The sequence below is a fragment of the Natrix helvetica genome, assembly GCF_964273705.1.
Source record: "Natrix helvetica genome assembly, chromosome: 1".
Classification (NCBI taxonomy): domain Eukaryota; kingdom Metazoa; phylum Chordata; class Lepidosauria; order Squamata; family Natricidae; genus Natrix; species Natrix helvetica.
Window position 1 is genome coordinate 247,171,994 of NC_138548.1, and position 26,993 is coordinate 247,198,986.

Here is a 26,993-nt window from a genome sequence, read left to right on the forward strand (position 1 = left end):
AAATTGACACAACTTAAAGTTTCCAACTTTAAAAATACATTGATCCAAAGGAATATGAGTACTGCCCTCCTTACTCTGTGTTAACATTACTTGTATTAGTGAGGATTTCCATTATAAAGTTACCAGACAATAGATTGTGAGGGCTCTGGGATCTGAGACAGGGGTGTGTAATAGAAGATAAAGAAAAGACCTGGGAAATATTTGGGAACTCCCATTTTAGAAGAGGTTTTAAAAATCCGAAAGAATATGGTGAGCATCCTTAAAAAAGGTTTCAGGGAATTGTTTACTTGGGTTGTGCATGCTTCAAAAATTATTCAGAAATGCCTCAGTACGTGTGAGTTCCCCATTCCTCTGCAATCGTCACAACTACCTCCTTTTTCAGCATCTCTAATAAGAGGACCCATTCAAGAAACAGGATTTTTTCCCTGCCTGTTTAGAAGCCTGAAGGCATAGAGAAATGCTTTGCTTGCATGGAATTTGAAGTGCTTCTGAATCACATTTGCATAACCATTTCATTTGTAATTGGGGGTCATTTTGGTTAACTTCAACCATGTGACTCCCAGTTTAGGTTTCTTATGTAATATATAGACTGCAGTTCTGGGATTCTCTTTAATTTTTCCCTCCTACAGAAAAAACATAAAATTTAAAGCTTAACACATGGAAGCAGTACTTTCACGTTCAGCTTCATAGACCTGAGGAGGAGAGTACAGCTACTCTTACATGTCCTATTATTTTCACAGTTGCTACTCAGCCGGGACCAGTAAACAGCTGAGAAATCAAATAGGAACTGGTTTGTTCAGTTTGTTAAACAAAGCTATCTGCCATTTGTTGTCTTTTCTTTAAAATTCAATTAGAGACAGATTTCTTCAGGCTCTTGAGGCTGTTTCTCATATGTCTTTTGACTTTATGTCCTGCCTTTATTCTCCAGAGACCTATGACATCAGCAGATCTCTGGAGAATTGGCCAAGTCTAAAAACCATGCAAACTGAAAAGAGAGTTCAAGGGACCCTTCAAATTTTAGTTTCAGTGTTTTTGCCGGTAATTTTCACTATCATCCAATCCTCTTGATTGTTTTCTCTAAATCTGAATCTTGCTTTCTAATATGAAAAAGTAATAATATTATTCTGGGACCTCAATAACGAAATGGAAGAGCCTTAATGGGCATGTGTAATCGCCTATTAGAAACTTTAGGCTAACAGATGCATATTTATAAAGCAAGGGTGGGTAACTATGGCAACGTTACGACTTGTGGACTTCCATTCCCAGAATTCCTGAGCCAGCCTGGTTGGCTCAGGAAATCTGAGAGTTGAAGTCCCCAGATCATAAAGTTGCCCCACTTGCCCACGTGTGATATGAGGGAAGGAGTGGCTGGCATCTTCTCTATCACTGTAGCCATATTGATTTCAGGTGAGATACCCGTTTTAAAAAAATCCTGTTAGAATTAACCAAGCCTATTTTTATTACAGGCCCAGGTGGAAAGTGACATTGACGGACTAGCCTGCGAGGCCGAAGATTTTGTCTGCGATTACCATTTGGAAATGCTTAGCTTGTCTCAAGACCAGCAGAATCCTTCCTGCATCCAGTTTGATGATTCCAACTGGCAAATGCACTTAACCTCTCTGAAGCCCCTGGGCCTGAACGTGCTGCTCAACCTGTGCAACGCAAGTGTGACGGAACCCCTCTGCCGCTTCTCTGACCACTTGTGTAACCTCGCCTTGCAAGAGACACATCATGCTGTCTTGCCAGTACACATACCCTGGGGGCTTTGTGAACTTGCAAGACTAATAGGTATGGGGCAGGCAAGGGTGGGCTTCAAAAATTTCAGCAATGGCTTCTCTGCTTGGTTGCTGAGTGGGCGTGGCCATGGTGGGCGTGGTCTAGTCGGTCTCCTGCACCACGGCGGGGTGATCCTTTTCGCTTTCCCCATGCTCCAGAGGCTTTCCTCGAGCCTCTGGGAGGGTGAAAACTCCCCCGGGCTCCAGAGGCCTTCTGGGAGGCCTGTTTCCCCCACGTCCCGAGATTCTGCTTGGCCCTGTACTTACCTCGCATCCAAAACAGGCTGTGTTGAGACTCCTTGGTAGGGTGGGGTGGGGTGGCAGGGGTGGAGCGGGGTAGGGTGGGCCGGGCCAACCAGGGGTGGGATTTGGAGGTTCTCTGAACAGGCCATAACGTTGGCTACGGGTTCTACTGAACCCGTAGCAGCCCCCCCCCCCCCCCCGGAGCAGGTGATAAAATATCTCCCTTGTTTTTAAGAAGAAGTCTCAAAGTGCACAGCTTCCTTGTTAGCAGAAATGTCCATGGTCATGGACATTAGTGCAGGAGATGCTGGACAACTGAGACATAACATCTCTTTCTTAACTCTCTTAAGGTAGGAATTTTGAAACTTAGAGAGTTCAGTTTCACCAAAAATAGATTCCATCAAATCTTGATGGGGTTCTGTGAGAGACTAAGGGTGGATTAAAAGAAAATCCATTTAAACAAATCTTATCTATTTCTATCAATACAACTTTGCTTCTTGTTCAACAATTGGGGGATTCTTTTTAACTATAAGAGGCTCTGTAGCCTGGAAAACAAGCCTAACTTATTTTCATTTGATTTCTTCACGTGTTTTAAACATTCTGATAACACATATAGGGAGAAAGTTCCACTTGGTTTGGCTTGTTAAATTCCAAAAGACAATAGTGTCTATAGGTAGTCCTTGACTTACGACCACAACTGAACCCAAAATTTATGTTGTTGAGTGAGTTTTGCCCCATTTCACGAACTTTTTGCCACAGTGGTTAAGCAAATCACTGCAGTTGTTAAATGAATCATGCAGAGGTAAACTCTCTGATTTCTAACTTCTTTGTTTTAATCAAGAGATAGCTGAAATGGCTGTACAAAAGAGGATTAGGGCCTCCTATAAATTTTTCCGTTTCCCCTAATTGGTTTAAGCCTTCAACATTCACCCATATCAAAAATGTGTAACAATACACCTTGTCCATGTCTGACAATCATATGCTACTCTCATTTGGATAGTTGCCACATTTTAAGAAAGACTTTTAAAATGCTGCAAATTCAGTTAATTGTAGGTCTCCGGGGCAAGATCAGTCACCCACAGAATCATCCCTTGACACCAATCTCTGATTTTAAGGGCAAGTTTACATGGTGGTGTGTCTGTTTTGGAACCCAATGTTTTGTATTGGGCTGCAAAATAGCAGGACAGAAGATTCAGCAGGAGGTGCTATCGGGAGGATGGTGCTGGCCAGAAGGGAAATGGTGCGTGAATGAGAAGAGCTGCTGCATATTTTGTGTGATCTGGGTAATCTTTCCTTGTGGTGTCCTCCTTTTTTATGGATGGTTTTCATTCCTAGGGTTTACACCTGGTGCCAAAGAGCTTTTCAAGCAGGAGAACTACATGGCCCTTTACCGCCTGCCTTCCGATGAGATGGTGAAAGAAGTGATGCTTGGGAAGCTCTCCTTCATCACCAAGAGGAGGCCGCCTTTGAGTCACATGATCAGCCTTTTCGTGAGAGACACCACAACCAGTAAGATTGTGAGACTGATTGCTGCTGTGTCCAGCCTCTGGGATTTCAATTTGACAGGCAGCCCCTGTAGCTAATTCCAAGATTTAAGACATGCACTTGAATGTATAGTAAAATGCCAGGGGGAAGAAACGTTGCTATTCCACTGACATCACAGAAGGTTTTCCAAAATGAAGATTAACTAACTTTTCTTGATTGATGCTTTAAGACAGTGGGTCTCAACCTTCCTAATGCCGCAACCCTTTAGTACAGTTCCTCATGTTATGGTGACACCCAACCATAAAATTATTTTATGTTTTCCGTATTTTTTTAAAAATATGTGTTTTCCGATGGTCTTAGGTGACCCCTGTGAAAGGGTCGTTCGACCCCCAAAGGAGTCCAGACCCACAGGTTGAGAACCACTGCTTTAAGATACAACTTTGGGGCCTTGGGTCTAATTCCAGCCGAGAACTGGAATATTAGGATTTTCCCAAGTATCACACTTCAATTTATTCTCTGTTAGTTCCCATTGTCTTTCATTTTAAAGAATTGAGTATATATTCCACACTTGCCCTGAAGGTATGTAGGCTCTGTAAAACGCTAAATAGGTTTGGAAAGCAGAATTGATTTTTATTACAATTATTTTAATGCTTAAAAGCTAGTTGGACTTACCAACTGTATTAGAAACAGTTGTTAACAGCGCATTCTGGTTGCCTTCCAGGATTACCAAGAGATAGTTCTCTAACTTCTTGGCACAGTGCAGCTGTATTAGGACAGCAAATCCAGAATTCCCTGCCAGCAGAGCTGTGTTGACTAAGTATTGTAGTCTGGTTGCATCTAAAGGGCCCGTGAGGGGAATGGTTGGTTTCTGGAGCAAGACAGGAAAGAATAGGATTTCCAATTAAACGAATCTCCCTTATATAGAAGCAGAAGAAATTCATTTTCGACACACCAATGTGTTAAGAAAAGAGGACATTTTTGTCCTGTTTTTCTTTATTAATATTTATTGCTTTTTAATTAATAAAAAGTGCTTTAACAAATCATTTTAACAGTAAACTGTAACAGTTCTTTATACTTACCTAATGCAAATATTATTCAGGTGTATGTATATATTTCTAATACAAAGCTTTGCCCTGCTTTGAGACCCAATGTTGGAAAGAGATAGGACAGGTGAGGGATGACAATTGATCCCTTGGGGCAGCCATTTTTTGCCATATAGGTGTCCTGTATTTGGCACTGAATAGGTTAGAGGTTTGCCTCAAAGAAATGTTGCTTATAGATGAGCTGTGCATTTTATTGTAGATCCTGCATAAGTCCCTGGGTGTGAAAAAAATGATGGGTACTTCGTCAGTTGCACTAATATGACTCTAGTTGGCATAAGAAAACAAAACATAATTGTCCAGGAAAGCTGGGGTGGCCCTGCTGTGGCTCCTGACAGGCGGTGATCTCCTGTGATAATTTGATGACAGGCAGTGGGTTATTTTTAGGGCCCGCTCTGTTCAGTCATCACCATTTTGTCCTTTTTGTTCAGTGCAAAAAGATGCTTGTGAGTGATGTGGAAGCTGTAAAATAAATGAGCCTGCCAGCAAGCCGTCTTCAGGCTTGCTATAGAGGCCCAATTTTCTCTCCTAGGCACGGAGCAGATGCTTTCCCATGGGACTGCTGATATCATCCTGGAGGCCTGCACAGATTTCTGGGATGGCTCGGATATCTACCCACTTTCTGGTTCTGACAGGTAGACAGACTGCTCTTTACGCCTCTTTAGGCCTCTTAAGGGACACTGGCTTTGTAATACAGATTGCTGGAGCAATGGCTTCTCAGGATGAATGTTTTGTGCCAGGGATTTTTCCTTCACTCTGGAGAGTGCTAATGGCGTCAGTGGGATCCTGCTTCCAGAGCTCAATTTCCTTACTGAGGAAAATATATTTATTGAGATGCCATCTCTCTCACAGAGGAACTCTGGGTGGAGTACGAATAAAATGTTAAGAAATTAAAACTGAATCTAAAAAATTAAAATAGAGGCAAGGATAGTTAAAATTCAACATTAGTGTCTTCGTGACAGAGTGGTTAAAGTGCAGTATTGCAGGTCATCTCTGCCCAAAGCCTGGAGTTCGATCCTTACTGGAATCAAGGTTGACTCAGACTTCCATCCTTCCGAGGTCAATAAAATGAAGACCCAGATTGTTGGGGGAAATATGCAAATAATGTTTCAACACTGAAAACTGCCCAGAGAGTGCTTTAAAGCGCTATGGGGCAGTAAAGGTAAAGGTTCCCCTCAGACATATGTGCTAGTCGTTCCCGACTCTAGGGGACAGTACTCATCTCAGTTTCAAAGCTGAAGAGCCAGCGCTGTCCGAAGATGTCTCCGTGGTCATGTGGCCGGCATGACTAAACGCTGAAGGTGCGTAGAATGCTATTACCGTCCCACCAAAGGTGGTCCCTATTTTTCTACTTGCATTTTTATGTGCTCTCGAACTGCTTGGTTGGCAGAAGCTGGGACAAGTAACGGGAGCTCACTCACCCTAACCCTCATCAATTACTGCAGCTTTCCCAGGATGTTCCATTCCAATTTTTACCACCACCACCTGACAGCCTCCCTGTATTTTCATTCTTCACTAGGCTGTTCTCACTGACCTCTCCAGAACTATTGAAGGGATGAGTCTGAAATAATATTTTTCAAGGAAATTCAGTATTTCAGCCATTGCTCATGTTAACACATGGGTTTCTTATGCAACAACAACAACAACAACAACAACAGTAATTTAGGGTGAAATTGTTTCTAATTGCTTTTGTCTTTTATTTTCTCAGGAAGAAAGTGCTGGATTTCTACCAGCGTGCCTGCCTTTCGGGTTATTGTTCTGCCTTCTCCTACAAGCCCATGCATTGTGCCTTGTCTTCCCTCCTGAATGGCAAATGCATAGAACTGGTGCAGGTCCCTGGGCAAAACACCATCTTCACCTCTTGTGACCTTCCAGGGACCATACCTATCAAGCAGAGCAGCCGCCGAAATAGCTGGAGCTCAGATGGTACGTGCTTCACCATCGTAGTTGAGATTTGCTGCAGAAACAGAAGCTGAAATAGATTCACCGTAGCTTTTAAAAGATGTTGCAGGGAGGAAAATAGTATTTTTTTGGGGGGGGGGGGGGGAGATAATGAAATTTAAAAATACAGGGTCAGATGATTGTCACCTTCAATTGCAATGTTATTTTACAAAATGCCAGTTAAGGTGCTGTTACAGTGAATGCAAAATTGCTTGTGCTGCAAAATATATTGTCTCATTGAGAATTCTCTGCTTAAATAAAGTTTATTTCTTATGGAAGGCACTGTAATTGCACAAAGATCTCATTACCTGTGGATTCATATATTTTTTTTGCGTGGTTCAGGGTCCTTTCCTGGTCACCATCTGATCTGGCAAATGTGCAAGAATTCTGCTTACCTAAACTTTTGATGTTTGCTTTTTTAATAATATTTTTTATTGAAATTAAAAAAAAGAAAGATAAAAGCTAATACAGAGTAAGAAAAATATATATAAAAAAGAAAAAGCGCTGAGAAGGGGAAAAAACCTTGATGTTTGGACAAGCTTGCCCTGTCATCGGAAAAAGGCTTAATTTGATCCCACATCAGTCTTGCTGCTTTAGCTTGGCAAGATCCTCCAGCATCTTCTTTTAGCTGATTGTAAAGAACTAATTTAGACATCCCAGTTAGCATAAGGCAGGAGAAGCAGAATAGCAGTGGTCTCTTCCAAGTCAATTTCCTTACTTTCTGCTGATGTGGATATTTGCTAAGAAGATATTGGTCATCCAAACCTTCCCCCTAGTTTTTTAAAATGTTCTGGGATTTGAGTGTTCTCTTAATAGCTTTGCACGTATCTTTTCTGTTTCTGGTTTTTTAATAACTGATGAGCATTTTTTTTCTTCCTTTCTCTTTCCCTCTTTCACTACATACATGTGTATGTGTTGTGCTGGGGTCTTTTGGCCATGACTGATCATATTTCCTTCTTGATCCTTTAAATGGGTGTCCTGCATGTTCTCTGGTGGATGTCTGTTCCTGTCCCTGCATGCCACCTTGGCTGCCCATGTCTCCATGGCGTATCTGCTTTCTGTGCATTTGCTCTTGTTCACATGCCCAAAGAAGGGATCGGGGAAGTGATGGAGAAGGAGGACTGTATCCAGGCTTTGAGTGGCCAGATCTTCATGGGCATGGTCTCCTCCCAGTATCAGGCCCGATCGGATGTCGTCCGCCTCATTGAAGGACTAGTCAATGCTTGCATTCGCTTTGTCTATTTCTCCCTGGAAGATGAGCTGAAGAGTAAGGTAAGCTATTATTTTGCATCATTTTTAGCATGCATTCTTCTTTTAGCAGGCATGTCAAGGACACAGTGGTCCTCTTCATCCTTGGACAGATTCTGAACTAAAGTTAACTTTTTCTTCTTCTTCTTTTGATACGTTAATTGTCTTTTAGCATTTATGGATTTCGTGGTAGCTAATCTCTTTTAAATTGTGATACTTTCTCCTTCCTCTTCCCTTTCCTATAAATACCCCAATTAATAATTTAGTAATGGAATGTTCTTCGGTTTGTGATCATGATAAATTTTTCACAAAGTATGTTGTTATCGGGAAGATATGTATTAAGAAAGAATCTCACTAAATGCGCATTACACTTATTTTAATATATATTACTATAATAGTAAATTTTACATAGTCCATCTAGATCGGCTTGTGCGTCCCAAATGGGAATATATTCATTCTGTCCCCAAAATAGTTCTCCTGCTAGTAGAGCCAAACAACATTTGGAAATGTGTATACATTTTTAGAATATGGATAGTTTTTAATATACCACTGATGACTTTTTAATCAGAATAACCAGAAAGGTTTTGATCAAAATACACAATTGAATATCTTGTAAGATGTGATCTTGAAATTGAATCTGGATTGTAGGCCCAAATCACTGCTTTGGTTTAATTTTCTCTCTTGCCTTCCATTTTTGGACAGCATATACATTGAATGAATAAATACTTTTTTACAGGTGTTTGCGGAGAAGATGGGTCTTGAGACTGGCTGGAATTGCCATATATCTCTAACTCCCAATGGAGATGTGTCTGGTTCTGAAATTCCTCCCTCCAGTCCCAGCCATGCAGGCTCCTTGCATGAGGACCTTCCTCAAGGTGAGCGAAAATAGCTTGGCAGGGTTTGCAGAGCGTGAGCAGAACATTGGCTACGACAAAGGTGTCTGATTTGTTGAAGCAATTTCTAATGTGCTCTTGCTGACTGAATGTTGCTGTATGGGACAGTCCCACTTTACCTTTCTTAATTCCTCAGTACTGTACAAGTGCCTAAGGACTGAAAAGACAAGTCAAGTGGATTAGAGGGCCCCACTGTTTAATCACAAGTACCATCTATGTGGGCCTTGAAGTAGTTTAAAAGTAATAATCTTGAATTGTCTATGAGGTCCTCAATCATCCAGATCATGATTGCCCCAAAGGTGCTTTTCCAAAAGGCAAGAAGAACTGAAGAAGCTTCTTGGGTGAGAAGCGCAATATTTTCAAAGGAAAAAAAAACCAACCAAGAAAACCCAGTTGTCTTTTGGAAAAGCACCTTTGAGACAATAACCTTGAATTCTACCTGGAAGCCTACTGATAACCAATGCAACTCACAAAGTAGTAATGTCATGGTCATATTGAGGTGAGTCATGCTGAGTTTTTGGCCCTGACAACAAGGAGACCTAACCCTAAGACTAGGACTAACCCTAGTTTCCTTTAATTAGCAATGGGGAGTTTCATATGTATTTTATATGGTCCAAGAAGAAGTCTGAACAAAAAGCTATAACTGTCCCTTTCCTTGGAGAACCTCTAAGAATGTATTCCTGAGATCAGTTCTTGACTAGGACTCCAAGGAGATCTAACCTGACCCTAATCCTAACCCTAAAACCCTAGCTTTAGTATCATTGGAAATGGGAATTTCCCAGTGTTTTACAGTGGTTGCCAAAGGTGCATTCATAATTAAGCTCCCCTGCTGCATTCTGAATTAGTTGTAGTTTCTAGAAGATCCAAAGACAGCTCTGTGTAGAGCATGTTGCAGTAATGAAGTCAAATAAGTGAATAGATAGGAGTGACTGTTGATAGGGCTTCCAGATCCTGGAATGGTACACAAAATGGATTTGAGTCATGCCTGCCACATATCTTCAAACAGAAGTCATGAGTGAAGGAGTGCCCTCAAACTACACACTTGTCTGGGGCAGCACAATTCATCCAGAACCAAGGATGGAAAATCTTTGGATCTAGAAAGCAATCTTTACCTTCACCATCCTCCATAAGTATAGTCAATACTGTTATGGGAATGTGCCAAAATCTGAAAGGTGACTGGAAGAGATCCAGGTAATCAGTTTCTTCCAGAGACCTCTGAAGCTGCAGCCCAAACACTTTCTCAACAACCTTTCCCAAGAAGGAAAGTTAGAAACAGATCAAAAATTCAGCAGAACTGTTGGATCCACTGAAGGCTTCTTGAGGAGTCAGTGGGGCATCTCCTCCTTAAGCACAGACAGAATGCCCCCCCCCCCCTCAAACAAGGTTGCATTCACCACTTGAACCTAGCCACAGTTATCTCTTGGGAGGCCTGGACTAACAGGGAGGGATAGGAATCCATGAGTAAGTCACCACATTCTCAGCTTTGATAATCCAGTTCCCTTCCTTGGGACCAAAAGGCTCAACCTGTTCCCAGACAACCACACCAGATCATGCTTCCGGCTACTTACCATCACCTGTGTAGCTGAGGGCTGTAAAAGCACTTGAAGCTGTATATAAGTCTAAGTGCTATTGCTATTGCTATCACCTGTATAGCTGAAATTCAGCTCAGAGTGATTATGGTACTTTTATATGACAAATTCCTCAAAGGTTCTCACAGTGGTCCTTTTTTTGACCCATCCATCCCTTGGAGGGACCAAGTCATCTTAAACAGGGCCACTAGATGGCAATCCATGGATGCAATAAGTGCAGAAATACACTTGTGTCTTTCTGCTCTTATTGCCACAATATAATCTTTATTAAAGACTGTGGCCAACGTTTTGTCAGATTCGCTCTTCATTGTATGTCGGATCTCAGTTATCTGGGTTAATATTCCACTATGTGGGTACCACAGCAGAAAAAAAAACTCCCACTACTGCTTAGAGTAGTCAAGTGTAGCTCCCTAGATGATGGAACCTGGAACATACCCATTCTATTGGATCCAGTGGGACAAGTCTATGAAATCCGGAAAAGGCAGTTCCTCAGATGACCTGATCCTATGCAATGTGGAGCGTTAAAAGTCAACACCTTGAATTGAATCTATAAATAAACTGGTAACAATGCAGTTGTCAGTGTTCCAAGTAATAGATCTGTCGCAAGCAAAAACTCCCAGGCAGGTGGATTCCTGAAAGAATAGCTTTATTGGAAATATCATATTGGCACATATCTGGTGAAAACCATCTCTAAGGGGGCCCCTTGATTTGCACCTAATTAAAACTGAAAGATTTCCCTCAATCGCAAACACATCAGTCACATGACCCAATCTAGGCAGTGTCTGCTGGTCTGGGGACATCATTCCTCCTTCCCCCAGCCAGGTGTGAGAACGTCCTTGGTTCCCAAGAGAAAGCATTTTATTTTGACTATGTAACCCCAGCTATCTCTAATCCCCCCTCGCTAGCCCTCGCTCCAATGTGGCAGCACTGAAGCGTCAAGATGGCTTCAGCCAGATCAGCCTGAGGGTTGACAGCAGCTCATGCAGCAGAGGTGTAATGTGCCCTGTAACAGAAACACGCATAACTGCTGGCACCTTTTGCACTAGCTGAAGTTTCCGGGTAATTTTCAAAGGCAACCCCATGTAGAGCATATTGCAATGGTCCAATTGGGCAGTGCAACAACACCATCCAGTACCAAAGACGATGCAATCCTAGAACCAAAGAGCCACAAACCCCAAAGCCACAGAGTTCAGTGGAAGTCTGTTGTTCCCCATCCGGACTCTCACCTTCCCAAGAGTAATCTGCCCTATGTCTTCTACTATATCTTCCTTTGCCCATCATCACTGAGATATTACTGCCTGCTACTCCCCCCCTTGTTGAACCAGCACTCCTCCCAAACGTGCCACCTCTCGCCCAAGTCCATGGATCCCATCCAAAATAGAGATATAAAGCAAACATTCCCTATACGGCTACTGTCTTTTCACTACAGAGTGCTACCAACCATTCATCTGGAAGCATCAGTGCTTCTAAGCTTTTCTACTTGATATTCTCCTTTAGCAATGTTGTTGAAACTTGGGTGAATATGAGATCATGCTTTTGACACTGACTAAGATGAATTATTTCAGACGCCTTTTATTTTAGGAATGTTGAGTGGGATTTGTCAGCTGAAGTAACACAGAAAATCAGAATTTGCACTTCTGGGCTGTCACAGTGCCTTGTGAGGAAATGTTGGGGAGGGAATGCCCGATATGAGAGATTCATGAAGAGCTGCTATAGCAGTCTTCTATTTTCACATTGTTGTCTTCTCTGTCCTCAGTCTCCCGAGAAGATGCGGAGGGGATTTTGTTGATGGAAGAGGAAGGCCACTCGGATCTCATTAGCTTCCAGCCAACAGACAGTGACATCCCCAGTTTCCTGGAGGACTGTAACAGGGTATGGTTGACATTTCCTTCCTGGCCAGAATAGATTCTCAGCGGTTGTTGCAGCTTTGGATGCTTGCATAATCTCATGCTCAATAAGTAGGGAGGAAGGTGGGAAGGTATCGAGAAGAAAGCTCTGCTTAATTTAGCGTGATTTAAAGCGATATTTATATTTAGTGCATGTTACCTAATCTAACAGTTTGCTTCCTCAAATTCCCATAGATGTATTAGCACATGTAATGGGAGATTAGAGTTCATTATGACACCTTTTATAAACTATCCAAAGAGCAGAAGCCCAGATATACCAGTGAAGTTCAAAGGATGTAACCATCCGACGCAAGGAAGTGATGCCTACTGGCTGCAGAATGTAGCTTTGCAACTTTTGGCACTAAGAACTCGGAATGTAGAGTCAAGATAAAAGTAGGCAGGGCAAAGACAAAAAAGCTACATTTGATTGGCTTAATTAAATTTTAATCCAGTGCAATTAATACAGCGGCTCTTTCTGTATTTAACAATATAGTTAATGAGATCTCAGATTCCTTTTTGTCACATTAGAAATTACAGTGCAACATCACTGTACATGAACTTTTGGAGGATTTCCAGAAACTGCAGAAAAGGAGGTGTGTTTTTTTTCCCCTTCTGAAAATTATGTCTTGAAAAAGGAGAGTAAAAGTTATTTCAGTGGCTTAGAGAAAAATAATTGGCTATCTCAGTCTCAAAAATTAACTTTAATTATTCCCATATACACATGAATATGTCTACAGTAAATTCTCATTATTTTCTGTAATTATTTTCTGTGAAGTCCTCATGAAAGGGGGTAAAGTAAGCGTCTTGGAAGGGGCTTTCCCTAGTTCTATAGAAAGTAAAATCAGGGAAGGAGATAAATTCTTTCAGACTCGCAAGAGTCTTATACTATAATCTTACGATTATAGTAAGTATTAGGTAGTATTAGTATTTGGTTTCTTGTCTGGATTACCTCAAAGAGTTGACAAGGCCAGAATCTAGGAAAAATGGATCTAGAACTTCATAATTTATGTAAAGAACATATTTTATTAGCAAAGAACCTCGTTCATTAAATACTTTATTAGCAAAGAATTCCATAAATGAACCAAATATTTATCAAGGCCCAATTTGGTTTAGTGGTTAAAGCACCAGGCTAGAAACTGTGAAACTGTGAGTTCTAGTCCTGTTTTAGCCATGAAAGCCGGCTGGGTGACCTTGGGCCAGTCACACACACTCAGCCCAACTCATCTCACAGGGGAAAATAGGGGGAGGAAGGAATATTAGATGTGTTCACCGCCTCGAGTTATTTATTAAAAGTAATAAAAGTGGAAGGAAGGGAAGGGAGGGAGAGAGGGAGGAAGGAAGGAAATGTAAGTTGGATCACTTGAGTCTTTTTGCAAGAGATACCAACTTGATCTGGTTTGTAAATTCCTAGATTACTGGATGTTAGAACTGGATTATATTGCACTGAGTTTGGGACATCTTGATTGATAAGAGGAGACAATGGCTTTCTTATATGGATCTGCAGAGCATCTGACTATAGGACTATGGGTCCTAATAAGTTATCTTTCTTTTGCTTTGTTTATTTTAGGCCAAGCTACCACGGGGAATCCACCAGGTGAGACCCCACCTGCAGAACATTGACAACGTGCCTTTGCTCGTTCCTCTGTTTACAGATTCCACCCCAGAAAGTAAGTGAGGGTCAGGCTGGCTGGATTCTTTGTTGCTCAGATCGAAAGGCCCTAAGAAAAGCTAGAGGGTGAAACAAGAGCTCTCTTTATTGGGACTTATGGATAGTCTTTTAAGAAAGACTTATGGAAGATCAGTGTTATATATGGTAACTGCAGGAAGATTATTATATGCACAAAGAGAGGAATACTTAAATACCCACAATGAAGGAATGGATGGTGAAGATAGTAGAGCTGGTATTGCTAGCAAAACTGAACTCTCTATCAGAGACAGGACAATACGTACTTCTTTAAAAGATTGGGAAACCTTTTATGGACTTTTTGCTGAAATTTTTTAAAAAGTGAAATGGTGATTTCTAGATTTGACAATTGAAAAAAAAATTAAATAAGCGGCAGGAGGGATTATTATAGGTACGGGAGGAGGGAGAATGAGTTCATTTGCAACCGCTGTAAAGAAGGGTGGAAGTCCCTTCTGTAACTATTTTTTTTAGTTTCTTTAACTCTATTCTTTTCTGCACTTTTTCCTTTCTGTGTTTTTTCTTTTCTTTATCATATTTCAGTGCTTATTTGTAAAAATAAAAATTAGTCAAAGCAAAGAAAGCTGGAGGGTGTCCGTGGGGGTAAGTTCTTTTTTCCTTTTCTCTTGCCAGCCATGTGCGAGATGATCAAGATCATGCAGGAATATGGGGAAGTCACTTGCTGCCTGGGTAGCTCTGCCAACTTGCGCAACAATTGCCTTTTCCTTCAGAGTGATATCAGGTAAGAAAAAGAAAGCAGCAGCCAACGTTCTGATTTTGAGAAATATAGGACCTCATTCCTGATTTTTTTTGCCTTTGGGATGACTTCTCTGCTGTTTCTCAAAATGTTCTTTAAAATTACCATTTTTCTTTGCTTTGCCTCAGAGTGCATTTCATGCTTTTGAAAGTACAAGTTGCATGTTCTCCCTTGCAACCAATAACAGAATGATTCAGGAGCGGGCAACCACAGCCCCCAAATCTAACTTTTCTCAGAGCAGCGTAAGATCACAAAGCTGAAGTTTAGTACTAAATTGATTTTTCCTTTCCTAGGCACTTAATCCCCTTTTTGTGGTCTTGAAAGCTGGGCATTACGGGATGCAGTGGCTCTGTGGCTAAGATGTTGAGTTTGTCAGTCAGAAAGGTTGGCAGTTCAGTGGTTCAAATCCCTAGCACCGCGTAACGGAGTGAGCTCCTGTTACTTGTTCCAGTTTCTGCCAACCTAGCAGTTCGAAAGCACATAAAAACACAAGTAGAAAAATAGGGACCAACTTTGGTGGGAAGGTAACAGCGTTTTGTGCTCCTTCGGTGCTTAGTCATGCCGGCCACATGACCACAGAGACGTCTTCAGACAGCGGTGGCTCTTTGGCTTTGAAATGGAAATGAGCACAGCCCCCTTGGAAATGAGCACAGCCCCCTAGAGTCAGGAACGACTAGCACATATGTGTGAGGGGAACCTTTACCTTTAAGCTGGGCATTACATTTTTCTTAAAGTCATGAGCAAATGTACTTCCATTCAGTTGTCAGGTAAAGAAATTCTGAACTGAAAATCCAAACCATCTTTTATACTGATGTATAGAGGATACGTTAAAGAGCCATGAACATTATATATTAAGTCAACTACAGTTTTGTCTTCCAGGATCTTCCCTTGAGCTTTAATCTGTCCCTCAACAGCCAAATTAGTCTCTTATAGTGTTATAACATCTAGCCTATTATCTATGGCCAGTCTTCTTAGGTACTTGCATTTATTTCTACTTAAGCCTTCTATGTTTAATTGCCAAATATGGATTTGGGGTCCGGTATCTTTTGTCAGTGAATTCTTTAAAAAAACTGTTGTAGTAATTGCTGCCTCTGTAGCTTTTAAGTATGAGGGATGCAATATATAGTTCGGTTGCCATGTGTATAGATCAGGGGTATCAAACTCGCGGCCTGCGGGCCAGATGCATCACGTTCTGGCCACGCCCACCCACAGTTTAGCAAAGAAAAAAAGTTGTGATACGTCATGTGACGACAACGTGACACCACTAGTTTGACACCCCTGGTATGGACTTTTAGCCGCTCTCTTAAGACAGATTGTTGCTGGGGTTATACCATCATGGAGTAGTCTGCAGTCCATACCCCTTAGATTCCTTAGATATTATGTTATAACATCTATCCCACTGCCATTCTGTGGCTTCATATTATGGTGATTTTATTACAGTTTTATCTTAATTTAATACATTATCTCCTATATTGTACTGGCCATGCATCCTATATATTTGCTGATGCTTTATTTAAACTAAATTTGCATAGCAGTGATTGCATGACCTCTGTAGATGCCATATACTAAATAAATCAATAAATATATGGAGGAGGGCTGAGGTGTAAGGCAGTAGCAGCTGGGACACAATTTTTCAGTGAAATTACACTGGAAATCGTAGCCTCAGATTCTGGAAGTGGTATATAGACCCCCTGATTAGTTGCAAATGATATTGGTCAACATACAATCCACAATTTTCCTTGTTTGTTTATAACCAGCATTGTATTATTTTAGATCACTTTTTATTTCATTGTTTCTGGTATTTCCCCTGTCGTATTAATCTTCCTGATGTCACATTACCTATATAGCATAGCACTGGATCCTCTCTATCCCTCTCGATGCTCCTGGGAGACCTTTGGTTATGCTACCAGCACAAACCTGACCCATATTTCTGATGAGCTCACGCCTCTTCAGCTCTCTGGCCAGCTGAATAGTTTATCCTGCTCCTTGTCTATTTGTCCTGAAGAAACCATTGGGATCATCAGACTTATAGAGCAAGTAAGCCCACTTTTCTTTCAAGAAGGTAGAAGGTACCGTTGTGACATCCATCAAACTCTCATCTTAATTATGAGCATAACTAATTAATATTGCTGCTAGCTTCTAGCCTAAATTAGACAAAAGTATCCTACTTCAATTCAATCTAGGTAAATTTCTGGTATGCTTCCTTTTACTGCTAATATAAAGTGGTGTCTGAATATAATTCAGTAGGTTAAGAAATGTAATGGTTCATTTCTTAAAATTATTTTGAATTCTGAGAAAGCATTTGAAAGGCTTGCATTTTTTTGAAAGCTCATTTAACTTGTTTAATTTTGATTAATTAAAAGTAGATTACTATTGTATTAGTTGCCTTCCTCCATACCTTTTTGGAAAGCATTTGCTCTGAAAAATTGCTTCCTAATAAAAAATCTTATCTGTTATTGTAGCAGTAGCCTCTGACGTAGGTAATAGATTTGCTGGTTTCCTCATACATTCATAATATCCTGAACGTGTATTCACTTTTAGGCCCGCCATGCAACCTATGGCATACGGAAGTGTTTCCTTTTTCTCCTGCAGTGTCAGCTGACCCTAGTCATCATTCAGGTGAGTTATCCTAAACAATTTCACAAAGCAGAAAAGGCATATTGGTAGAAAAATTTAGCCCCCCCAGGGATCCAATATTAGAAGTTATTTATCTGAAGAATTCAGTCTTAGATTGCTCTAATCCAATCTAATTTGTTGTTTCCTGATTTTTCCCCCCAAAATAAATGTTAGGGAAATGAAAGAAATGTAGAGAGTGCTTTGGAGGCAATAGATTTTAGCAACTACTTTTTAGGGGGAAAGAAGCACAGCAACAAATCGATGTCTGTGTTTCCAGTAAGCAGATATGATATCTAAATTCCTCATGGTCTCTTTGCCAGTTTTCCTGTAAGTGTTTTATACAGGCATAATTCTGAGTTTTTCAAGCAGAGCTACAGTATGTCACTATGGGGTCTGCAGTATGCCACTAATATTTCTCTAAAAATAAGTTATTTTTCTTTTAAAAATAAATAAAAGCTGTTTTTGAAACCCTCAGAGATAGTCAGATCTTCATTAGACATTTCTTCTAGATGTCTTTAATCTTTTGTTGATTCCTCAATTTCCAGCTTTGCTTCTGATGATGCCTTTTGCTTTGTTGTATGTAGTTCTTGTCTTGCCTGGCACAACTGCCTCCCATTCTCAGCACCACTGACATATTGTGGCTTTCGTGCTTCTGCTACCCATTGCTAAGGTAAGCTCACACAGTGGGCAAATATTGCATGTCTTTGCAGAACATAAGTTGATAGATTTGAACTGATTTTATTGATTGCCTCTGTTATTGTAGACCAGGGATGGGCAACCTAAAACTACTATAAGCCCCAGTTTGGTGGTCCTCTGGACAGCACCACTAAAAGGCAAAGGCAAAGTGGTAAACATTGGTTGAATAATTTCCTGCTGATTATTGGGGGGGGGGGGGAGAGGAAGCTGTGGCAACTTTTCAGTGAGTTACAATATTGTAAGCCACAAATCTCTTGAAACTACTACCCACCACAGAAGTTGATTAAACTATGTTTGTAATGTCACGGTGTTATTGATTTAATTCTGGTGGTCCCTGTCTACCGATAATATTTAAAAATAAATGGTGGCTCCCGATCACAAAAACTTTATTCATTTCAAATGTAGAAGTAGATGGAGGGCGCCTACAAAGGAGGAGGTGGTATGATGGATTACAATGAAATGGCAGTTTCCCAGGAAGAAGGGAACATTATCAGGAAGTGGGCAAAGCAAGCGGCAGCAGAATTCCATGCTGGGTCAAAGATAGAGAGTTAAGATTGCCACTCCTTAAAATCTCCCATATGTGCTGGGGTGAGAATAGTAAAGGTTTAGTCTGGCAAGATTCTGTCTATTGGTATGATCAAATAAAGAACTGAACTTAGCCTGGCATCTCTGTTGTTCTTGGAGGTGAACCTGGCAAGATGTCTAAACAGCTTCATATGCTTGTTGCATTCAAATGTTCTAGACTATCTTTCACATTAATGACCTCATTATTTTTTCAAGTGTGTCCCTACTGGGAAAACCCCCTCATAGTTCCATTATGTCAATGGCTACTGGGAAAAACTTGATCTTCATTCCTAAAAAGGTAAGGCAATGTTTCAATTGGATGTCTTATTTGCTTGGAGTACAAGGAAACTTTACAAAGGGTTAATTTTCTAGCCAGTTGCTTATAAATGATCCTTCCTTCCTTTCCAATAGATGCCTTATTGACCAAGCTCCAGCTTATGCAAGAGAATTCTCTTAGATTTCTGGCTGGGACTAAACAAATTTTCGTTCCTCTTTTGCATCAGACAGATCTCAATCCAATTATTTATCACATTTCTTTGCTGCTGACTCATAAACAATACAGTTCTTTTAAACTGTACTATATCATAAAATGTCCTTAGTACCAAACATCATGAGCTTCTGCCTATGGGAATGTGAGGGCTTAGCTTGGAACTATGGGTTTTGGACAGTGGTGGATTCTGGATCCCATTGCAACCGGTACGCTGCAACGGGGCCCGACGTCCATCACATGCACGCGCACAGTGCACGCATGCATACTTACCTCCCATGACACTCTAGCTGCTCGGCAGAGCGTTGCGCAGCCGCCATACACTCCATGCGCGAAAGCCCCAATTGGCTCAAATACAGGTAGGGCGGGCGGGTGGGTGGGCCCTCCGGAGCACCGTACTGGAACGGTACCTGGTGTTCTCAGCAGGCACCATCGTATCCCACCACTCGTTTCGGAGACTATACTGGTGGTGTTGAAACAAGCACGGAGGGACTTTTTTTGAACCTGGTTGGTCTGTGGATACTGATGGTTTCAAATGCTTTTGTTTTTAACTTCAGAGGAGCTTATTGCCATGATAACGATTTTCTCAGTATGTTTGTTAGAAGTTCACATCTAATCTCTGTGGTTGATTTTCAAGGGCTCTTCTCAGTAACTGAGAAGTAACTGAATCTTCTGGACTCTATACCATTGAGAATGCCACCTAAAAACTCAGCAATGCATTTCCTCCAAAACACTAGCAAGTGGCTAATTTCATCCTTCCCAGACCACAGATCATCACAATTAACAGCAGCCGTGTGGCCCCTATGACAATTCCGTTTAAGTAGCAACCCAATTGTATAGTGGTACCAACTGGTAATTCAGTGCTTTTGCAATTGCAACCTGGCTAGTGCAGGGAGAGTGTTTGAATCATCTTCCCCACATAACACTGGTCTCGTTGGCATTGTTTGTAGACTCAGCATTACTTCCTCTTCTGCTTCCTGTTGAAGTTCAGCCTCACCATCTGCTCCTGCTTGGCTTGTTTTGGCTACTTGCTGCAAGATTACTGTGCAAACTTCAACTCATCTACCATCAGCGTGAATGTCACAGGCTGCTTCTCCCTCGTGCTGCAAAGGTAGGCTTCAGGGATCTCTTGAAGTTCCTAAATGTAGCAGCTGGAAGCATTGTGCTGTAGGTATATGCATTGCTTAGCTTGACATCTTTTAATATTTCGTTCCAAGTTGGCATGGTGTACAATATTTTTTTCACAGAGATAAAAAAAAAATGGAAGAAGTGTGAAGAGTCATAGAATAGATGCTTTTTCCAGGCTGTGTGGCTAAGCATGTAGGCAAAAAATTCAATTCCTAGCTTCTAGATACTGGTTATGTTAATTCACCTCCGCTCTTTCTGGATTTGTGAGATCACCTCAGATTTAAATCTGTCGTTTTCAAGAGGCTGTTGATGCCATAATTTAGTCTAGAAGGTACATTCCTGACATTGTGATTGTTATCATGGTTGATAAAATATATATAGGTGTTGTAATTTTGCCAGTGTCTTCTCCTTCACTCCTCACTTTCATTAATGCACACATAGACATATGGACACATGATTCTTTCAGGAAGTTCTTGGTCACCGACTTTCGTTATAATGCTATATCCACGACCGTCTGTGGTTGGCCAGTTAATCCAATAAAAGAAGGTGTCTAATTTGAATTGCAGAACCCATGTCACCTACAGATTACTCATAAGGCCCCTTCCTGATCCATCCCTTTACAGAAAGTGTGTTTATGCCTTCAGCATTGATCCATCCATTATTTTTTGTTTTGTTTCTCCTAGTGGAGCAGAACGTCCCCCGGATTGGTTTGGAACTTTCTCCAATGTTCTTCTCCTAGCCCAGAAATTTACAGCTGGAATGATCGTCTTACACATTGGTGAGCAGTTTTACTTCATATTATGTTGAGGAATGATCTTGCCTGCATAAAATAGGCGGTTGGGTAGATTTTGGCCTACCTGCTGCAAAGCTGCAAATAAAAAACAAGTTGGTTTTTCTTTGCAGTGTTTATATCAGTCACCCATGTCCATCGTACCAAACCACTGTGGAAGAAAAGCCCCTTCACTAACTTCTGGTGGACTCTGACAGTCGTGGTTGTGTGAGTCTCTTTTCCTAATTCTTAGGAACTGCGGCTGCATCTAGTCAGCCTTTTTAAACAAGTTGGTTTTGTTTTTAACCAGTACTCCTTTATCACCTAAGTACTTCTTTTGATGTATTCTATATAAATATATATTTGACTGGGAAACAGCATCACATTTCAGTCATTTTGTGGATATGTGTTTCTGGAATGCCCCAATTTTCTGTGTCTCTTTTCAGATTCCTAATTCATTTCCTTAGTCTTGGCACTTTTAAGGCATTTCATGGTCTAGACCAGGAATTCTTAATCTTATTGTATCATGGACCACTTTGAACATCTGGTGAAACCTACAGATGTATTCCCAGAAACTATATATTTAAGTGCATAACATAAAAGACATAGATTCTATAACAAAAGCAGTCAATATATGCTCAATTTATGTATAAAAATAATTTAAATAATTTTAGGTAATTGAGATTTATTGAAATTATTCATATTTTGCAGTCTAGACGCCACATATTGCTTTGTTGTCTACATTCTTTATTAAATGAAGAAGTAAAATTTAATTAGTGGTCAGGAATATAATGTCTTTCCATCCAAATTCACAGGCCTTTCTGAATCTATCCATGGACATTTTAGGGTTCTCTTGTCCCTAGATTAAGAACTCCTGGCCTACACCATCATTTTGCAGATTTTTTGTGGATGTGTCAGGAATGGGCAACCTGTGGATCTTTAGATACTGTAAAATACAATCCACAACAACTCCAGCCATCCAATCCGGTGGTGAGGAACAATGGTATCTGCACTTCAGCGGCACAATTAGCTCCCCAAGTTGCCCCTCCCCCCCATATGAGGTGAATCCCACTGACTCTCATTAAAATTCAGCACCAAGGTTTCCTTCCTGCTTCTGTATATTCAACTAGGCATTCTCTTCTGCCAGCAGCCACATTTGAGAGACGACATCATCTCCTTTCCAAGAATGATGTTGCTCACGGATTGTTTCTGTATATCACAGGTTGCTGGGCCAGATTGTTCAGACCTTCCTGGACTTGAAACTGTGGGTGAATCTTGAGTCTCCTGTGACTTACCAAATGGATGACATTCCCATGGCCTCCTGGCTGCTGGGTTTGCTCTCCCTTGTCCTTGTGGTGATAATCAATGAGACTGTCAAACTCCATGAAATCAGGTAAGAGTAATTCACTAAGTAACCCAGCCTTGCTTGACATTTCTAGTACTGCAGGCATTTTGCATCTATAATAAGTCTTGGAATTTGTTAAAGCAGGTAGGATGGTACCTGCCTCTTCCTTACGTTAGATTGATGAGAAATAGAGAAACAGTATCCCTTTGTCCAAAGAATGTGTGACGTGCAAGAGGACCCCCCCCCCATGTTGACACCTCCGTATGGCCACTGGCTTCTGCACAGTGGTGGGATCCTGCTGGTTTAGCAACTGGTTTGGTGATCGCTTGTTTTGCGTGCGCAGTTTTAACAAAACTTACCTTCCACGTTACTTCTGGGGAGTAACACAGCTGAAGCGCGGCAATCTGCTCTACCACGCGAATCAGCTGACAGGCTATAAGTAAGTAAAGCGCAGGGGTGGGTGGGTGGGGCACCTGATTGTCGGAGCGAACCGGTTCGCTCCCAGCTGATCGTCGGAGCTACCAGTTCGCCCAAACTGCCTGAATCCCACCCCTGTTTCTGCAGCACCTTCATACAAAATGATACAAAGCATCCCATCATGCATAGAAACCTTTCAGCCTTGTGAGGTAGACCAGACAGGAAACATGGCTAGGTGAGCTAATTCTACACAATTGTCAGGTTTCTTTAACAGTATCTTGCAAGTCTGAAAAATATATCTTTCTCCACATCCCCTTTATGGCTCAAGAAACTAGGGGTGGTCTCTTGTGAACCTCTCGCCCTGTCCACATTCATGCTGTGGGCTAAGTTGCTTTTTTGCCTTGCCTCACAAGGTCGTTCCCATATACCATGACATCACCAAATAGACCTATGTATATAGACAAAATGAAAGGCATTTGGTGAAGGTGGAAGATGGGTGGCTGTTGCCCACAGTATGCCTAGAGTAGGCCAGAGCATGTGTGTTGCAAACCTGGACTGCAAACGAAGTGTGTCCTGCTAGTTCAAACAAGCACTGCTGTTTTCACCAATAGCCTTAAAGCCCGTATGGTATTCTTATCTCCCGTTTCCCTCTTGCTCTTTGTTTCTCTTGTTAAAAAGACAAATTCCTATCTTGCTGAAAGAAAAGACCATGATTGTCCTCCTCCTCCTCCCTCTCCAAAGAGAGAATAATTTTGTGCTATTTAGCCATAGCAATGGCAATAGCACTTAGACCTATACACCACTTCATGATGCTTTACAGCCCTGTATAAGCGGTTTACAGAGTCAGCACATTGACCCCCAATAAACGGGGTCCTCATTTTGCCAACCTTGGAAGGATGGCAGGCCGAGTCAACCTTGAGCTCCGTCAGGATGGAACTCCAGGCTGTGGGCAGAGTTTGCCTGCAATACTGCATTCTAACCACTGAGCCACCAGGTGCAGAGTTACTTATTGCACAATGGTAATCTTGTCTCATTGTCAAACTGGAGCCTTCGGAACATTGGCAAGGATTAGGGGCAAAACAGCTATGAAAGGAAAGAAGCATTAACTCACGGCATGGAGGGAGGCCTGCAGTAGAGGCCAAGAATTCAAGGCACCTTTGACAAATATGCAGTGTGGAAATATTCTGCAGGTCACCATGATATAATTGGAAATCATTTTCTTTCCAGTTATCAAAGAAGGCTTATTAGAAAGAGATACTCAAGTCAGAGAGCCTCTGTATGCAGTGTGTGTATCAGACAGAACTGTTAGTGCACCTAGGTTTTTTTTTTGTTTTTTTTTACTAATGGGCTAGGTTGCTGTCCTTCACTGCTGACTTCCTTTACTGAACTTTCCAAACAAGCCTGTGTGGTAGCTAATGTGGTAGCTTTTTCCTAGATCAGTCCTTGTATCACAGATTTACCAAGGGGAAGCTGCTCTTGCCGAAAAGCCTGTTAACTTGAGAAATTTCTGATAACTTTCCAAAGAGCTTAAAAACAGCTGCATCAAATCATGTGAATGTTTGTATTGAATATGTATTAAAAAAAATATTTGAGCAATGTTTAAGATAGGTTAGATTGTAGGAATAGGACTACTTCCTGTTTTCTTTTCTTCATTTGTTTATTTTTTCCTTCTCTTTGTAGGGTTCGGGTGCGTTACCAGAAGAGACAGAAGCTGCAGTTTGAAACTAAGCTGGGCATGAATTCTCCTTTTTAATCCCCTTAGGTTGGATGTGCCCTAGAGGGCTGCATGCCCTCTTTGTGCCCAGCCTTGTCATTTAGCAGAGAGGGAGAGCAACAGCCCCACATAGCAATCCTTCTATAGTCTGACTGAAAGGTCAGCAGGGGTCCAGGTGAAGGGTTGACATTGGGACAATGACACACAGACAGCTGTCCTTGCCATTATTTATTTTACAACCTCCTCCAGTGATGCTTCTTGGAATCCCTCGGGCTGGCATGGATCTAAGAGCAGGAAATTGTCCATGATACCTTTTTCAGGCTCCATGATTTGAATCTTTAATTTGTCACTTGGTGACCTCCCTCCTGTTGGTTTTCTTCTGTTCAAGTGTGTCTGGCTTTCCAGTCCTGCTAGGCCCTGCAGGGAAGGCCCCAAGAAGCTCCCAGTTTGCAGTTGCTGTGGCAACGTTTGCCTCTCCTAATACAGTGGTGAAACTGCCTTTCGTAAGAGAGGAAGAAACCACAGCTGAAGTAAAGTATTGGAGAGACTTTGGATGCAAGTGACTTGCAGAAAAGGCTCTCAAATTAAACTCCCCTGGGATGTGACGTCTGTTATCCCTAACCAGCAAGCCAGGCCTTTCATCCATATGGTGAGAGCATTGATGGGGAAAGTTCGTTTGTGGGTTTCTCAGCTCGGCCAGGTGCCATATTTTCTTAACGCTCCATACTAGCTGGCTAGATTGGGTTATGTGTGGTAATGTCTCTCTCACATACGCACACCCAAGGACTGGGAAGCCACAAGAATCCATGCGATCCTGTAAACATGGAAGTCAAAGTGTCCCACCAAGTCACCTGAACCAGAGCTGTGGCAGGAGTTTGTATTTCCTTCTGTGAGAGCACATTTGCAGGGAACTGTCTCTGGCTGTTTTGAATGAGTTGAAGGCAGGCGACGCTGGCCGTATCTCTTCCTGCCTCAAGTCCATGGGCATGGATGGTCACTTGACAGGCCCAGCAGAGAGATGCCTTTTGCTGAATGTTGTCCTTGCCTATACTTCAAAGCATATTTGAGCGGAAGCTCGAGTTAGTGAACTTACAAACACAAAATACCTCATTCCAAAGTCTGTCCCCCAGAAGAGAGATTTTCTGGTGGGAACCTGCATACCCCTACACCTATCTCTTTTCTTAAAGGCCAGTTTAGCTATGAAGAGTAAATTATCTCTAAGCAGAAGTAAGCGCAACTGTGTTCTGCTATCACTTTTCTTTTCACTTCTTCAGATTATTCTCCTTAAGGCTATATTATATGTTCCATCTTAAGACTCTCCCAGACAAAACATGCAGGCAAAACGGTGGGAGATGCTTAAATTAAAAACTTTTTTGGTCAGATTTTTGAGCTGCAGTGTAACACACCCAACTGCCATAGATATGGGTGAGACAATCTCATTTCATTTCTCACTGCTGTATTTAAAATTACTGATCGATTGCGACTAATCCCACAATGCTCTGAGGGGATATTACCTTTCCATAGTGGGCAAAATGGAATTCAGCTTTGCAAGGTAATAATCACAGATTGATGCCTGACAGTATTGGGATACTTTTCTGGAAAAAAAAAAGAGGTTTTCTAGCGGGAAGATTTTTTTAGAAACTTGATCTATGGTCCTCCCCATACAACAAGCAGTGTTTATTGATTTGTGACCTCTAATTGATTTGGTCTGGGAAAGTGATTAGTAACTTATTACTACGTTTCTAAATAGTGTACTGCCTAGACATTTCTACTGCTCTCCACATAAAGCCTGTTGTTTTCTCAATTTATTATTACCTAGATTTCTAAGAATAATGAGGTTTGGAATATGTATTCTGATTTACACAATCATTTTATTAACAACCTATGATGTTGTCCAGGATCCGAATCCTTTTTGAGGTTGAGAAACCTGCTCAATCCCAGGTTAAAATGTCAGGATGTGGAGAAAGGGAGGGATTCCTTTGCTGAAGGAATAAGGATTCCCCAACAGGTTTTTAAAAACCCAAAGCAGCCATTTTAATATATAACAGTGGATGAAAACCAAGTCTCCTAGAGAAGGTGCTTCCTATAATTATTTTTCTCTCTCTGAAAGCTGAAAATGACTCCCCCCCCCAACCTCCTTTCCTACTCTCCTCTCTCCTTAGTGGTACTCAATAAGAATTAAACCATGACTGAAAAGCCTTTTTCATGGCGGTCTCCTGAAGAACTTGCTGCCTTTAGTCAGACAGGGCTTCAGAAAAGTTTGAGGCGTTGCCTTAGGAATGAATTTCACTTAACAGTTTGTTTTTAAATGGTGTACATTTTATATTTAAGATTTTTGGGATGGATGTAAAAATAGATTTGTATTAAAACTTGTAAATTGTATAAAGAAACCAAGATCACCTGATATGAATGGCAATAAATGATTGTCTTTGATACAGCAATGTTCCCCCCCCCCCCCCAATTGCCTTCTTTGTGGAGAACAAACTGGATAGACTTCATTGTAAATCACACCACTTGCTTATCAGAGATGGACAACATATATAGCTGAAGAGCTCTTGCTCTCAAGAGTGGGAAAATAACAAAGATTTTATATTGTGGAGAAAGCAGTTTTATGAGGCTTGGTGTTCACCTTAATAGCCTCTTCAAGTATGTTCCTTAA

General features: G+C 41.4%; 1 protein-coding gene across 4 annotated transcripts in view; it reads left to right on the forward strand.

The window, feature by feature from the left end:
• TMEM94 (transmembrane protein 94) overlaps window positions 1-26,775 on the forward strand; it is an 82,462-nt gene extending 55,687 nt beyond the window's left edge. For 3 of the 4 annotated variants that reach the window (XM_081937843.1, XM_081937845.1, XM_081937846.1), the window contains 18 exons: window positions 1,467-1,788; window positions 3,354-3,527; window positions 5,136-5,238; window positions 6,312-6,529; window positions 7,635-7,816; window positions 8,529-8,667; window positions 12,031-12,146; window positions 13,728-13,827; window positions 14,475-14,583; window positions 16,446-16,635; window positions 17,140-17,217; window positions 17,799-17,884; window positions 18,691-18,772; window positions 19,912-20,072; window positions 20,773-20,867; window positions 20,993-21,086; window positions 22,081-22,251; window positions 24,301-26,775. In XM_081937843.1, coding sequence (XP_081793969.1) covers window positions 1,467-1,788; window positions 3,354-3,527; window positions 5,136-5,238; window positions 6,312-6,529; window positions 7,635-7,816; window positions 8,529-8,667; window positions 12,031-12,146; window positions 13,728-13,827; window positions 14,475-14,583; window positions 16,446-16,635; window positions 17,140-17,217; window positions 17,799-17,884; window positions 18,691-18,772; window positions 19,912-20,072; window positions 20,773-20,867; window positions 20,993-21,086; window positions 22,081-22,251; window positions 24,301-24,373 — 2,493 coding nt within the window. In that variant the 3' untranslated portion in view covers window positions 24,374-26,775. The remainder of the gene's footprint in view (window positions 1-1,466; window positions 1,789-3,353; window positions 3,528-5,135; window positions 5,239-6,311; window positions 6,530-7,634; window positions 7,817-8,528; window positions 8,668-12,030; window positions 12,147-13,727; window positions 13,828-14,474; window positions 14,584-16,445; window positions 16,636-17,139; window positions 17,218-17,798; window positions 17,885-18,690; window positions 18,773-19,911; window positions 20,073-20,772; window positions 20,868-20,992; window positions 21,087-22,080; window positions 22,252-24,300) is intronic. The other variant, XM_081937844.1, reaches the window with a different exon arrangement.
• The last annotated feature ends 218 nt before the right edge of the window (window positions 26,776-26,993 follow it).